This window comes from Sebastes umbrosus, chromosome 8, assembly GCF_015220745.1.
Source record: "Sebastes umbrosus isolate fSebUmb1 chromosome 8, fSebUmb1.pri, whole genome shotgun sequence".
Classification (NCBI taxonomy): Eukaryota; Metazoa; Chordata; class Actinopteri; order Perciformes; family Sebastidae; genus Sebastes; species Sebastes umbrosus.
In genome coordinates, this window is record NC_051276.1 from 2,966,997 (window position 1) to 2,980,905 (window position 13,909).

Genomic DNA, 13,909 nt, shown 5'->3' on the forward strand with positions numbered 1-13,909 from the left:
AGAAATGAAGTCAAACTGTTGATGGAGATAGTGATAACAGCACTGTGTAAGAGACAGTTGTTTGTCATGTCTCTGCTTTACCTTGTTCTTTTCTAAGCTGCACTCAGACAAGGCCTTGTCTCCCTGCTCCTGGAAGGTGATGATTATCAGAGCGACGAAGATGTTGACAAAAAAGAAAGGGAAGACCACAAAGTAGACGACGTAGAAGATAGCCATTTCTATCCGGTAGCCTGGACTGGGACCTGTGTCTTCAAAGGTAGCATCTACAGAGTGCTTCAAGACACTGCAAGGAGAGTAGAGCACAACACCAAAGCCAGGAGGTGAGACACACTAACACATCCAGCCTGTAATGTTATTCTCCAAGGTGGTGGTAATGCTTAATTAGTAACAAAATGAAAAACCTAACCAGTGCCACAGACACAAAATTTGATTTTGATATATACAGTATATACAGTATATTTATATATCACTAAAATTTAGCATAAGTTTGAAGTGTTATTTACCAGCTAGTATGAAACAAATGGATTCCTTAGGTTGTTCTAGTTTCATATGATGCCAGTATCTTCACTCTAGCTTTACAACTGAGCCCGCTACAGCCTCCGAAAGATCGATTGCATTAATGCGTTAAAGAAAATAGTGGCGTTAAAACGTATTCGCAGTTTACGCGGTATTGCATTAACTTTGACAGCCCTAATGCTGAATATTTATAAATATATATATATATATATATATATATATATATTCAGCATTACAGATACTAGGCCACAAAACCCTCAGCTTATGTGAATTGAGCTGTATATCGTTGACTATCAGAACAAGCCCCAGTCTAGCATTTATTTTATCAAAATATATTATATTATATTATATTATATTATATATATACACACAGACATATACACGCCTTACGCTCCCAGTTTCTAAACCATTGAACCACTGGAACAGGTGGACTTGAAAATAGTGGCTTTAAGGACAGCTTTGTTGCTGTCTCTTGCTTCAGCTAAATGAGTAGGTGAGATTCAGTACACCGAGCGTGTACAACATTCTCTAACTGACTTTGTGTCCTTCTATCCCCCGCTATTCTCCTCAGATGAGGCACTTGGGCGGTTACATATGTTGTGCCCGGTGCAGGCTTTATGCATCTAAATTGGCAGAACCAGAAGCTGTGGGAAAAGTGACCAGCTTTTTGTGTCTTGGGTAAAGAAACACTAAGGGAAGCCGGGCTCAAAGCTGTGGCTCTCACACTGGATTGTTGGGAGCTATTGCTTTAGCTTATAGCTCTAAGGGGTTGCAGCCACCAGAGGGGCTGCGTGCACATTCTCCCAGAGGTCTCACCACCTCATGGGCCTTTTTCAGAGGGATCTCCATTCAGCAGGTTTGTACCACAGCAGGGTGGGCCTCCCCACAAACCTTCGCCAGATTCTACAGGCTTGATGTTAGAGCTCCTCCGTTGGCTCACTTGGTGCTTCACACCAGATCCAGCAGTGCGGCGAAAACGCAAGTTTTCCCATTCATTTTGAATGGGGGTAGTGCATTTGGGCTGTTGCTGCCGCGGCCGTAGAGGATGCCGAAAAAACCCTGTAGCGGCCTGCGGCTGAGAAGTAGAAACAGAATCAACTTTTGGAGAAACAAAGCCCACCGTCACGCTGGCCAATCACATAACCGGCAATCCAGAGCTGTACAACCCAGCCATGAGGGAACAAGAGTTAACCGTTGCAGTTAATGGGCCATTAACCGCACAACCCTGATCTGGTGTGAATGCAGCCTAAAGGCCCACCAAGCCGACGTCCAGCCGTCGGACAGTTTGGGGCCATAGGTGAGTGCCTAGTTTTTGTGGTGTGCCCTGCACCGTGGGCTCTAGTCTGCCCATGTCAGAGGCTTTTCAGCCGACTGGGCATGTTCAATCGGCGGCGGTGTTCGTCGGTGAGAGAAATCACTCTGATTGGCGAATCATTACACAAGAAGAGAAACGGAAGTGAGGTAAGCAAGCAAATGAGCGAAGAAGACACACACAAAAGGCTCTTCTTGCTCGTATATCCGCAGTCCGGGGTCTTCCGGTTTCCCTTTTTGAATGATGAATACAGACTACCGCCGCCTGCTGGTGTGGAGAGTTATTTCCTCGCCGGCGCAGGACGTACGTGGTAACTGGCCGTCGGCTGTAGTCTTTGCGATGTGTTCAAATGCAACTTGTCGGCCAACACAAAGGCGACGTGAGGCGCCGCAACAGTCGGCCTTCGTCGCTGCTAGTTCTTTGATGTTGGCTTGGTGTGTCTGGGCCTTAAGGCTCATTTCAGGATCCAATGTGAGACACGAAACGAATGAAAGAGAACTTTAGGTTACTTGCGTAACCGCGGTTCTTTGAGTAGTCTCACCAGACCACCCTGCTAGCACATTCATAGCGAGGAAGAGGTGAGCATTTTTTAAATGACTTGGTGTCAAGCCCTGTTATAGGGAGAGGGTCTCCACCCTCCTTGACACTGACGCGCTTGGTTCTAGCCAATCCTGGTTGGCAGAATGCAATAGGAGCTTCTGATGAGGTCATGCCGTAGGTGTTCCCCAATGTGAGGACCTGGGTTACGCAAGTAACCTAAAATTTAGTTGTAAAGTTGAATAACATCCCAGAGCTCACTCATCTTCAACTGCTCATCACCGGGGTCATCTAGTAAGGGCGCCCAGGGGGCATCCTTACTAGATGCCCGAATCACCTCAGCTGGCTCCTTTCAACGCAAAGGAGTAGCGGCTCTACTCCGAGTCCCTCACGGATGACTGAGCTTTTCACCCTATCTCTAAAGGAGACGCCAGCCACCCTCCTCAGAAAACCCATTTCGTCCGCCAGAGCCTTTCCTATATTTTGTCTTTATGTTATTTCCCTACTTGCATTTCCAATGAGCCAATTTTCCCACGGGGACAATTTACAAAACTTACAATAATGATTCCCAAACAAATCCTGCTGTTCCAGGTGTCAGGTCCATCACAGGTAGGCATAGTTTCAACTTCAACAGCCTTACACATGTCTAGAACTTATAGAGGGAGCTGCACTTACGTTGGCCAGCCCTCCCCAGTAGAGACAGTGAAGAGGGTCAGGAAGGCCCACAGCACATTGTCATAATGGAACTCATATTTTTTCCACTCTCTGGGCATGGCAGCCACCTCGTCTTTGTCGTAGTCTAGAAACTGTCCTCTGGAAGACATGAAGTCATAAATGAAGCTGAGTGGGGTTAGACAGGTACAGGGTCTGGTTTTGACCACAATTTAAAGGTTTCTGAGATAAGAAATGAGGAAGTGGGGGATTTTAGACCAACTTGCAATCCTTCTCCAGGCCTTTGGACTCGTCAGTGCAGTAGAAGAATTTCCCCTTGAAGAGCTGAACTGCGATGACAGCAAAGATGAACATGAAGAGCATGTACACAATGAGGATGTTCAGCACGTTCTTCAAAGAATTGACCACACAGTCGAACACCGCCTGAGGACACACAGAGACACACACATTTGATTTGGGGATAAAGTGGAAAATTATTTCTGAAAATAGTTGAACACTATCATCTACAGTATTAACTTTGTTTGTCAGGATGCTGAAACGTCCCAATCTCAATCACATTTTATAGTAATCTGACTGGAGCTAACCTGCAGGCCCAGCCTGGCCACTGGGAATACTGTGAGAATTCCCGGTGGCTTGGCCTGCTGGTGGGTCCAGCTCAGTGAGATGCATTAGTATATAATTAATAAGGCACCTAGCTAATAATTAGGGCTGTCAAAGTTAACACGATAATAACGTGTTAACGCAAATCTGTTTTAACGGCACTAATTTCTTTACCGCAACTTGTTATTTTTATGTTGTAGCGGGCTCAGTTTAAAAGATAGAGTTAAGATACTGGTATCATATGAAACTAGAAAAACGTCAGGAATCCATTAGTACCAACCATGTCATACTAGCTAAATAACGCTCCAAACTTACACTAAATGTTGGCGAGGAAAAACTAGCATGTCCATTTTCCAAGGGGTCCCTTGACCTCTGACCTCCAGATATGTGAATGTAAATGGGTTCTATGGGTACCCACGAGTCTCCCCTTTACAGACATGCCCACTTTATGATAATCACATGCAGTTTGGGGCAAGTCATAGTCAAGTCAGCACACTGACACACTGACAGCTGTTGTTGTTGTTGTTATGATTTGAGCATATTTTTGATGCTAAATGCAGTACCTGTGAGGGTTTCTGGACAATATACATACGATACAGACGATATACTGTACATACATTTGCATAAAACAAGCATATTTGCCCACTCCCATGTTGACAAGAGTATTAAATACTTGACAAATCTCCCTTTAAGGTACAAGGTTCACAGGTTTTCAACAGATAAAAAAAATTGAAATTAATTTGCGATTAATCGCGATTAAATATTTTAATCGATTGACAGCCCTACTAATAATTAATAGGCTTGTATAAGATCACTTTGCAACAATTCCAACACAAGATGGACGGTAAAAAAAAAAGCACGATGGAGCAGAGAGGAAGGAAATAAAAAGAGAAGAAAGGCCCCCAACAGAGAAGGATCTTTAACACCGTAAACTACTGATACTCTATGTTCAGCACGATATCAGGTCTGTCAGGGGGGAAAGTGAACTCTTTGTAGTCACATAAGCCTGGGGCAATATATTATTAACAGCAAAACAATGTCAACACTAAATTGCCCCCGATGTAACTCAGTTAGTTTAAAAAGATGAAACAAAAGAAGGACATAAATTGAGAGCTATATTCAGTCTAGGGTGCAGGCACTGCTACTGTCAGTTCTTCAAAAAGGGAGACAGACAAACAAACCCCTCAGCTGGTTTCAAATCAGCTGTTTGCCTTCTTTTCTAACTGTGCAGATAACAGATTTGCATTTCAGACAACCATGAATGTAGTGAGCTTGATAACAGCTGAGGTTGTTTAGGCTGAGCTCATTTAAAGTGGACTCAATAATGACTGAGTTTCTAAGCTTTGTTGTTGGAACAGAGCACCACTGAGATGTCAAATATCACTGTTACATCATTACATTTATAATTGAAAGAAAAGATATTCTATAATGTTCTTCCTGTCAGCAAATCCCACGAAAAGACCGAAACCCACAAAGAATGGATCTACTAACAAGTACTTTGTGTGTATCAAAGCCTGATATATCTTCTCCCTCTGTGCCATAGAGCTCCATTGTTCTATTGAAACTACTAAAAACACATCAATGAGCCTCACTGTTGCACTGGGTGACATGTTCCTTCATTACCATGAACACACACTGGCTGAGTGCCACAGACAGCGTAGGGAAGTCAACAGAGATTCACTGACAGACGAACACGTTGTAGGTCTATTGAGTTTTACTTAAGAGCTGAGCTGATTATAATGCTCTCATACTGAAGGGTTATTATAGGAAACTAAAACTAAAATAAGCAGCAGAAAATATTGTTAGTAAACTGAAACGAAATCAAACTGAACAACTAAACTAAAACTACATTTCCTGGTTAAAAACTAATAAAAAATAAAGTGAACATCAATTAATTTCCGTTTCATTTTTTTCTAGCTATATCACTAACCTAGACAGCATGAATTTTCGTCAAATCTTGTGACATTGAACCACAGAAACTGAACAGACTTCACATTCCAGGAGATGGTGCTATGTTGCAATTGCTTCAAATCAGACTCTAAAGTAACACGAAGAAAATTAAACATTTTGTCCATTCCTACACAGTTCTCCAACCATGTATTCTGTATACAGCTACATACTTCTGAGACATTATACATGTAGTTGGCCCTAACTCAAACAAACTAGTGTAAAACGGAAACTATATATGTATATATAAAAACTAAAACTAAACCTTTCTGAAAAACTGAAACTAAACTAAAACTACTCTGAACTGAAACTAAACTAAAATTAAATCGAAAAGTCAAAACTAAAAAAAAAACTAAAAACGAATTGAAGATTTCAAACTATTATAACCTTGAGTCTTAAGCACAGTAATGCAGCATATAATAGGGCAAAAAACTAGCACTTCTGTGGCAACAAGATTTCCTGTCTTAAAGGGATAGTTTGGATGTTTGAAGTGGGGTTGTATGAGATAATTATCCATAGACAGTGTATTATCTACAGTAGATGACGGTCGGCACGCCCCCAGTTGCAGAAGCAGACAGGAGTTATCGTACAGATGCAGAGCAATGTACCGCTGTGGACGGGGCCGGCAGCAAGACGTATAAAGAAAGAGTCACCTACAAAAATCAGTATCAGTTTAAGTGTACGCTATATTTAGAATATTTTTGCAGGTTTACCTTGCAGTGAGACAGCTATACATTCTATGTTTCTGACGGGGAACTGAAGCTGTTATTTATGCTCTAAGCAACCAGACTCCATTGAAAAAAAACAGTATAAATATAGATTTTGTTTTTTAGGTGAGCTTTTCTTTTAGGATACATTTTGCTGCCAGCCCGGTCCACAGCAGTACATTGCTTTACTCCCGTGTGGTAACTCCTGTCTGCTTCTCCAAACTGGGGGCGTGCTGACCGCAGTCTACTGTAGCTAATACACAGACTATGGATAAGGACCTCATACAACCCCACTTCAAAACACCCAAACTATCCCTTTAATCCCAGCCCTGCTAACCGGGCTAAAAGAATCCAAATAAAGCAAAAAAAAATGCAAAAGAGCAGAACCTTGAGTTTTGGCAGACGTTTGATGGTCTTCAGAGGCCTGAGCACTCGGAGAACCCTCAGCGACTTGATAGTGCTGATGTCTTTGCCTTTCGTCCCCCTGTTGAAAAGTAACCACAGTCAGACCACACACAGAATCACTTACAAACAACTTGTTGTTCATCAGATCTTTTTCTGCGTTGCTAATATTACTAATAAACAGCACACGTAGGGCGTTCAGACTTAACTTTAACACAATGTTTGTCATTCATTTTGTCACACATGTAACTATGAGGCACACAACAATAGGCTCTCTGGATATCAACAGAAACATATCTATGACAAGTCCATATTAAAGATAGGGTCGACGATGTTGGAAGCTAGCATAATTTGAAAGTAGCATCACCTCAGGAGCTCCGTCTAAACCCCCCCCCCCCCCCCCCCCCCCCCTCTCGGGGCCCCATCCAAAGCAACGCCCCCCCCCCCCCCACACACAGACATGCGCGAGCACCGCCGCATCGTAACTACTTCACTGACACAGAGTGGAGAGAGGACCTCAACTCAACAACGCTACCTCATGACCAGTAACCGCGGCAGTGCTACTGCAGGGCTGACTTTTCTCTTCCGTTCTCCAGGAAACGTGCGGCGGCGACGACGCGCTTTGAGTTCAGGCTGGTGCACGGCAAGGGTAGAGTACGAGCAGGGAGGAATCTGATTGGTTCTTTCCAAGCGGACCGCGAGGCAGTGACTGGTAGACGTTTTTACAGGATTACAGCAGCTACAGATGACGGCTCTTTTCCGGTCCTTTTTCAGAGCTCATAAGTAATGGATCGCTGTCGGGGTGTAAAAACCATTTCAACCAATAGAACAAATAGTGGAAACTAGAGAACATCGTCAACCCTGCCTTTAAGTACAGACACAGGATATACAGATATATATATACTGTATATATATACTGGAAAAACAAAGTTCGGAAACTTGTGTTTGGTGGATTATTTCTCTGTTGTTACAATGCTAATGTTCATTGTATTTTACATGGTTGGAAAGCCTGTTTATTTACCTTCACAATGATGTCCAACTTGTAAGGATCATGCATTTGTGGGATGAGCAGCACAGCTGATATGTGGGAAGCGCCCAAGAAAAATTTGCCAAAATGCTCTGCCAATGGTAAACAGTGTATTGTCATAAGGCTACCAGGAAGCCTGCAATGACTGCCCTTCACCGTCAGGCCAGTTTGCGCTGGTGTCGACAACACAGACAATGGAACCTGAACATGTGGGGGAATGTCGTGTTCAGTGATGAGTCCAGGTTCTGTCTGCGAAAGTTGGATGGCAGGGTCAAAGTATGGAGACGACGCGGAGAACGCTATGCTGATTGCTGCACCGATGGAGTAACAGCTTTTGGTGGGGGCAGTGTCATGGTGTGGGGCGGCATCTCCCTCGCTGGCAAAACAAGGCTTGTCATCATTGAAGGCCATCTCAATGCAGTGAGATATCGGGATGAGATTCTGCAGCCAGTGGCGATCCCATATCTCCACAATCTGGGACCTGACTTCATCCTCCAAGATGACAACACTCGCCCCCACAGAGCCAGGGTTATCACAGACTACCTCCACAATGTGGGAGTAGAGAGAATGGAACGGCCTGCCAAGAGTCCAGACCTCAACCCAATTCAACACTTGTGGGATCAGCTTGGGTGTGCTGTACGTGTTAGAGTGACCAACACAACCACGCTGGCTGACCTGCAGTGAATCCTGGTTGAGGAATGGAACGCCATCCCACAGCAACGTGTGACCAGGTTGGTGACCAGCATGAGGAGGAGGTGCCAGGCTGTTGTGGCTGCGTATGGATCTTCCACCGCTACTGAGGCTCCTGACGGTGTATTAAATTAATAAAGTGTAAAATAGACAATGTGTCTCGTTTGTTCCTTGTTACTGATAGAGAGTTCAATCATCCAATCCACCAAACAACTCAAAACAAGAGTCAATACCAACAGGAGAATACACTGTTTACCATTGGCAGAGCATTTTGGCAAATTCTTCTTGGGCGCTACCCACATAATCAGCTGTGCTGCTCATCCCACAAATGCATGATCCTTACAAGTTGGACATCATTGCGAAGGTAAATAAACAGGCTTTCCAACAATGTAAAATACAATGCCAATTAGCATTGTAAAAACAGAGAAATAATCCACCAAACACAAGTTTCCGAACTTTGTTTTTCCAGTTTATATATACTGTATATAAAACCATGTCCTGACTCCAGAGATATGAGACGGCTATTGATATATAGTGGAATAAGCCTAATTCTATCACTTAAATTGATTTATCTATTAGTTAAATTGACTTCAAGCTAACAAAATAGGGTATGTTCAGCGGAATATTCACACAGCAACCCAGAGAACACTATACACACACTATAGTCTCTAGAAACAGATACGGTAGAGAGGCAGAACAGTTGATTCTATCAAAAACAAAACATCCAAAGCAGCATGTACTTTTAAACATCTGCAAGCTGTAAAGGAGGTATAAATGTAATTTACTATACTGTACAGGGGTGGAGGGAAAACATTTCGATGACACTAACTGGGGTATGTGGGATTTGTTGTCATGTTATTCCTACAGACCACCTACAGGGACATGCATCTCCTAACAGTTCAGCAGTGTGTATCATGTAATCCTGGTTTACATGAACAAGTCAGTGTGAAATCTCATGCAATCAATCAATCCATTCACACACACACAGGTTTCCTTCGTCCTTTTGTTAAAAGAGGACTCCACTTCAACACATTGTTTTCCATGCAAATATGGTCATAATTAGAACTGTGCATCAGGGATCTTAATCAACCAGATGAATAAAGTAGAGTTGCACTGTTTCATCGTACAGTTAGTGTTTCTTCTCTCATGACTTTGTGTGTTCAACACAGAGACACATGACGAGCAGAGTTTGCTACAAAACGATCAACTTACCACTGTGAAACGAGTACGACTAGTTGCTTCTCCCCCTGTCTGTGTCTAAGATTTGAAAAGGACTTATTGTGTCTAATTTTCACTAGGATATGCTAACACAGTGTCTGTCCTCGAGGTTGGTGAAAACTCTATGCACATACATGTATGTCAAAGTACTAACAATACCAAAAGCTTATTTATCAGAAAGTCTGTTATTTATTTAAGAATAGTATACCGGATTGACTTACACGTAACTCTCCCCACAACATTCTTATGATTCAATTCAAAATGCTTTATTGGCATAAATGTAACAAGAACAATAATGCCAAAGTGTCAAATAATAATAAGATTATAAAGCCCTGAAAACCTATTGTTTCAATAAACTTTTTTTTTTGTCTGTTTAATTTTTACTGGTTTGAAGAGGGCAGGGCCCAGTCTGGAAAACATGATGTCACATGCACCAATCAGGGTTTAGCAATATTTGAATCAAAATCGGTTTAGAGTTGAGGGGTTGTTGTTACTTTATATGGATTACTTTATATTAATCCCATCAAACCACACCCCACACAGTCCTGAGGAAGCTGTTCTGCTGGATGTTCTGCTGCCATAGAAAGTGGCGAGACGTGATGAACAATAAAATAGGGATAACGGCGCACACTCCGTTGGAAGGCACTCATGACATTGCACTCATTTGTAGACGCGTACAGTGTTAGAGGTAGTTGTGAACAGAAAGAGAGTTTGAGAGAGAAGCTCAAACCAAGAATACTTTCTCACCCCCACACACCTGGCCAACCATTGTGTAAAGTGGACGTGCTTGTCGGATTGTCAGTTTTGGAAATTGATAATAGAGTGCTACAGGAATGAGTCCTAAAACCCGGACATGAATTAGCATTTTAGCACTTCCGGTTCTCTCATCTCAAAGTCAATGGGTTTATTGAACTTGTTTTTAGTTAAATGCCTGAAATAAGGTTGGTGGTTGACACAAACTTAAGAGATTTTAACGTTTAGTTCTACGATATAAAATACGTCAGTAAAACTGGCAAATTTTGAAGCTTTTATGTCTTTAAAAAGGCGGTTGCTAACAAGTGGCTAAATGAGACTACAAATCGTCCTCAAGCCAAATCGTCCGCCTCTACAGCCTCGCTGTGTATACTCGTGCATAATGCTACCGTGGTGTAGTTCTGGCGATTGCATTCAATCTTCAAAAATCATAAAAGTGGTGTTCATTTGTGGAGATTATCTTAAGGAACAAAACGTTTGTTTGCCACAGAGCTTATTTTCTACATTAATCCAAAACCCAATGGACAAATCCCATTGGCTTTTTGTCGAGGGAACTTATGCGATGCTAACTTCAGGGTTGGCCTACAAAAATACGTCATCCCTGCACCACTCTGTTGCAAACCACTCCTGACATGAGGTGTTGGGGGAGGGGGTTTCTCTTGTAAGCTTGTCTACAGAGAAGATGGAAAAGATGTGGGATATAGAGCAGAATGCCTTAAAAGACAAATGACGAAAAAGGCAGCAGAAAATCCTAGCCCCAGAGGGATAAGCTAAAAATCTTCTGCCATATTGAGAGTTCTCTAAAACCTCCCAGAAAGCGTCAAATAGTGTGGGCCTAAAGCTTCCAGGCCTGTGCTGAATAAGCACTTCAAGGAGCCCTGGAAACGATGATAAGAAAGAAATTTCCGAGGATAAATTAAATCAGAATGTGCAAATGTCACAGATCTCGCTATCCTACATTAAAAGTGCGAACGTGGTTTAAAGCCCAAGGCAAATACACTGAGGGATTACATAAACTGAACAATATCCTGTGCACATATTGATTGAACTAAAGGTTTAATACAGAGAGTCAAACGTGTTCTTGTCCCAAACAGCTACAAACCCTGTGGTCTGTGTATCCTGTTAACATCTCCCCATGTCATAAAACTGCAAAAATATGTAGCCAACAAGATGAAAACTGACAGAAAACAGCCGCACAGGGCCTATCGGTGAACTGTTCCTGTTTTATGTCTTTCATTGGTGTATATCAGGTTATTTATACGCCACCGCAGCACTAAAAGAGGCTATTCAAATACTTTCACATCACAACACAAGATTTATTGTATTTACACCCTATAAAACCTACAGTAAGATTCGTTTTGAGCTTCTCCCTCAATATGAGAAGATTTTTTTTACTGAGATTTATTACGTCTGGGCCCAGGTTGCTTTGGCAGCATGCTTAGCAAAGTAGTCCAGACATCCCAAACCTCTCCTGAGGGATCCTACGGAATTCTCGAGCCAGATGAAATATATAATCCCTCTTGCGTTGTCTGGGTCTACCCCAAGGTCTCCTACTAGTTGGACGTGCCTAGAAAATATCCAAAGGGAGGCGCCCAGGAATTGTCCGATCAGATGCTCGAACCACCTCAACTGGCTCCTTTTGACGCGAAGGAGCAGGAGCTCTCTCTTCCGAGCTCCCTCCAGATGTCCAAGCTCCTTACCCTATCTCTAATAGTGAGCTTCACACCTCCCTCGTCAGCACAACGGTGCGGTTCAACTTACAACATAATTGAAGGTGCACTGTTGAAACCGACCTACACGTCCTATGTGGAGGAATCGGATGCAGAGTGAGTGGGAGAGGCCTTACTCATATCCCTGGCAGATGTCTCTGAGGTAGTGTGTCTGGAGTGGATAAGATTCGCCCTGAGATGCTGAGGTCTATGGACAATGTTGTCAATGGCTGTCTTGGCTTACATGTGGGGGGTGGCAGATAAGAAAAGGTGGTTCCCATTTTTTTTTTTTTTTTTTTTTAACGGAATGGTGTGCTCCAACTATTGGGGTATAACACTGCTCAGCCTACCTGGGAAATCTTATGGGGATTCATACTGATTGCCAAACCTCAGTTCCAGGAGGAGCGATGCGGATTGCGACCATTCTGTAGTTAATTGCGCTTGGCCTGAACTTCAATGAGTGATTGTAAATGTTGCTGGAAGATAATGGTGGTAAAAGCGAAACCTTTGACTTCAGTGGCTACACTTTAATGTATCCTAATAGGATATTTTCTGAAATGAATAATGCTGAACAGTTCCAAATGCCACAGGCTCTCCAGAAGCCCCCAAAGAACCCTGGACTCCACGTTGAGAACCACTGCAATTAGCAATGGGGCGACAAACAGCATGGCATCCATCTGGTATGACGATGTAGCTTTTGTCTTTCCATGTGCCCTTCTGAGATCCCTTTACTCCAATCACAACCACATGCAACAAATTCCATGCTCTGATGCACATTAGTCTAGCATGCGTTCATAGTGACATAGAACCAGAGGGGTTTTAGGCCAGACACTCACACGGTTACAATGAGGGCTAAGAGAACAACCAAATAAGATATTCTGATAGCTTTCAAAGAATACCCCTCAACACCAGATATATATAGTGAGGAAGCAAGAGAGAAAGTGAGTTTGGACTCATTACAGGGGCTAAAATATGACAAAAGTCTGTCTGTCAGAGGGATGTGAAGGTTCAAATGATAATGAGGACATCTGGCTCAGATGTGGCTGAGGCCATGACTGTTCATCATTTTCCTGGAACGAGAACAGAGCTCTTGGCCCTGAAAACAAATCCCTCTTCCAACTGTCTCAACACCGCTCTATTTTTACCTCCATTACACTCCCGAGTGTCTCTCTCTCTCTCTCTGCTCTCTTTATCCTGGAGAGTATGGGTTGTAATACTCAGCAAGACAGCTGCATTATAAAACAATTTAAAGGATGGGTTCTGATTTTTTCAAGTCCGTCTTACAGCAATACTTTAAGAGAATCCGAAAACTGACGAAAATGAAGTAAACCCTTGATGAATTGAAGTAAATGGAGGCCAGGTATAACAACAGAAAAGCTATATAAAATATCTGTTTACAAACTTTCACACAACTTGTGCAGTATAATCCAGGCCTCGTTTATCCAGTTGTATGCTCAGTACTTCCCAAACACAAGGCAAAAGTGAGCATGGCTCACATACCCCCGTTCACTGCTTGACCCCTACCAAAGTGGGGCCAAAGGTTTTGCCCTTTTGGAACTAATGGAATCAGTCTATTGAGCACAATGTAGCTTGTTATTAGCTCATCTTCCTCAGGATAAAGTTAGGCCAAAATTTCAAAAGTGTTGGTCACCCATTATACCAAATCTGAAGTTTCTAAGTGAAATCGTTTTTGAGTTTTACTCCAGAAACGAAACTGGAGTTGAAAAAAAAATCACAGTTTTTGGCCAACATTTTTGAAATTTTGGGCACCCTGGACTTCTAACCCCCAAAAGGCACAACTAGACCACACTGTCAACCA

General features: G+C 42.7%; 1 protein-coding gene across 5 annotated transcripts in view; it reads right to left on the reverse strand.

Annotated features, from left to right (window-relative positions):
• cacna1ba (calcium channel, voltage-dependent, N type, alpha 1B subunit, a) overlaps window positions 1–13,909 on the reverse strand; it is a 200,718-nt gene that overhangs the window by 48,270 nt on the left and 138,539 nt on the right. For all 5 annotated transcript variants that reach the window (XM_037776831.1, XM_037776826.1, XM_037776827.1 and 2 more), the window contains 4 exons: window positions 6,679–6,775; window positions 3,300–3,460; window positions 3,041–3,178; window positions 82–283 (listed from right to left, as the gene is read on the reverse strand). In XM_037776831.1, coding sequence (XP_037632759.1) covers window positions 82–283; window positions 3,041–3,178; window positions 3,300–3,460; window positions 6,679–6,775 — 598 coding nt within the window. The remainder of the gene's footprint in view (window positions 1–81; window positions 284–3,040; window positions 3,179–3,299; window positions 3,461–6,678; window positions 6,776–13,909) is intronic.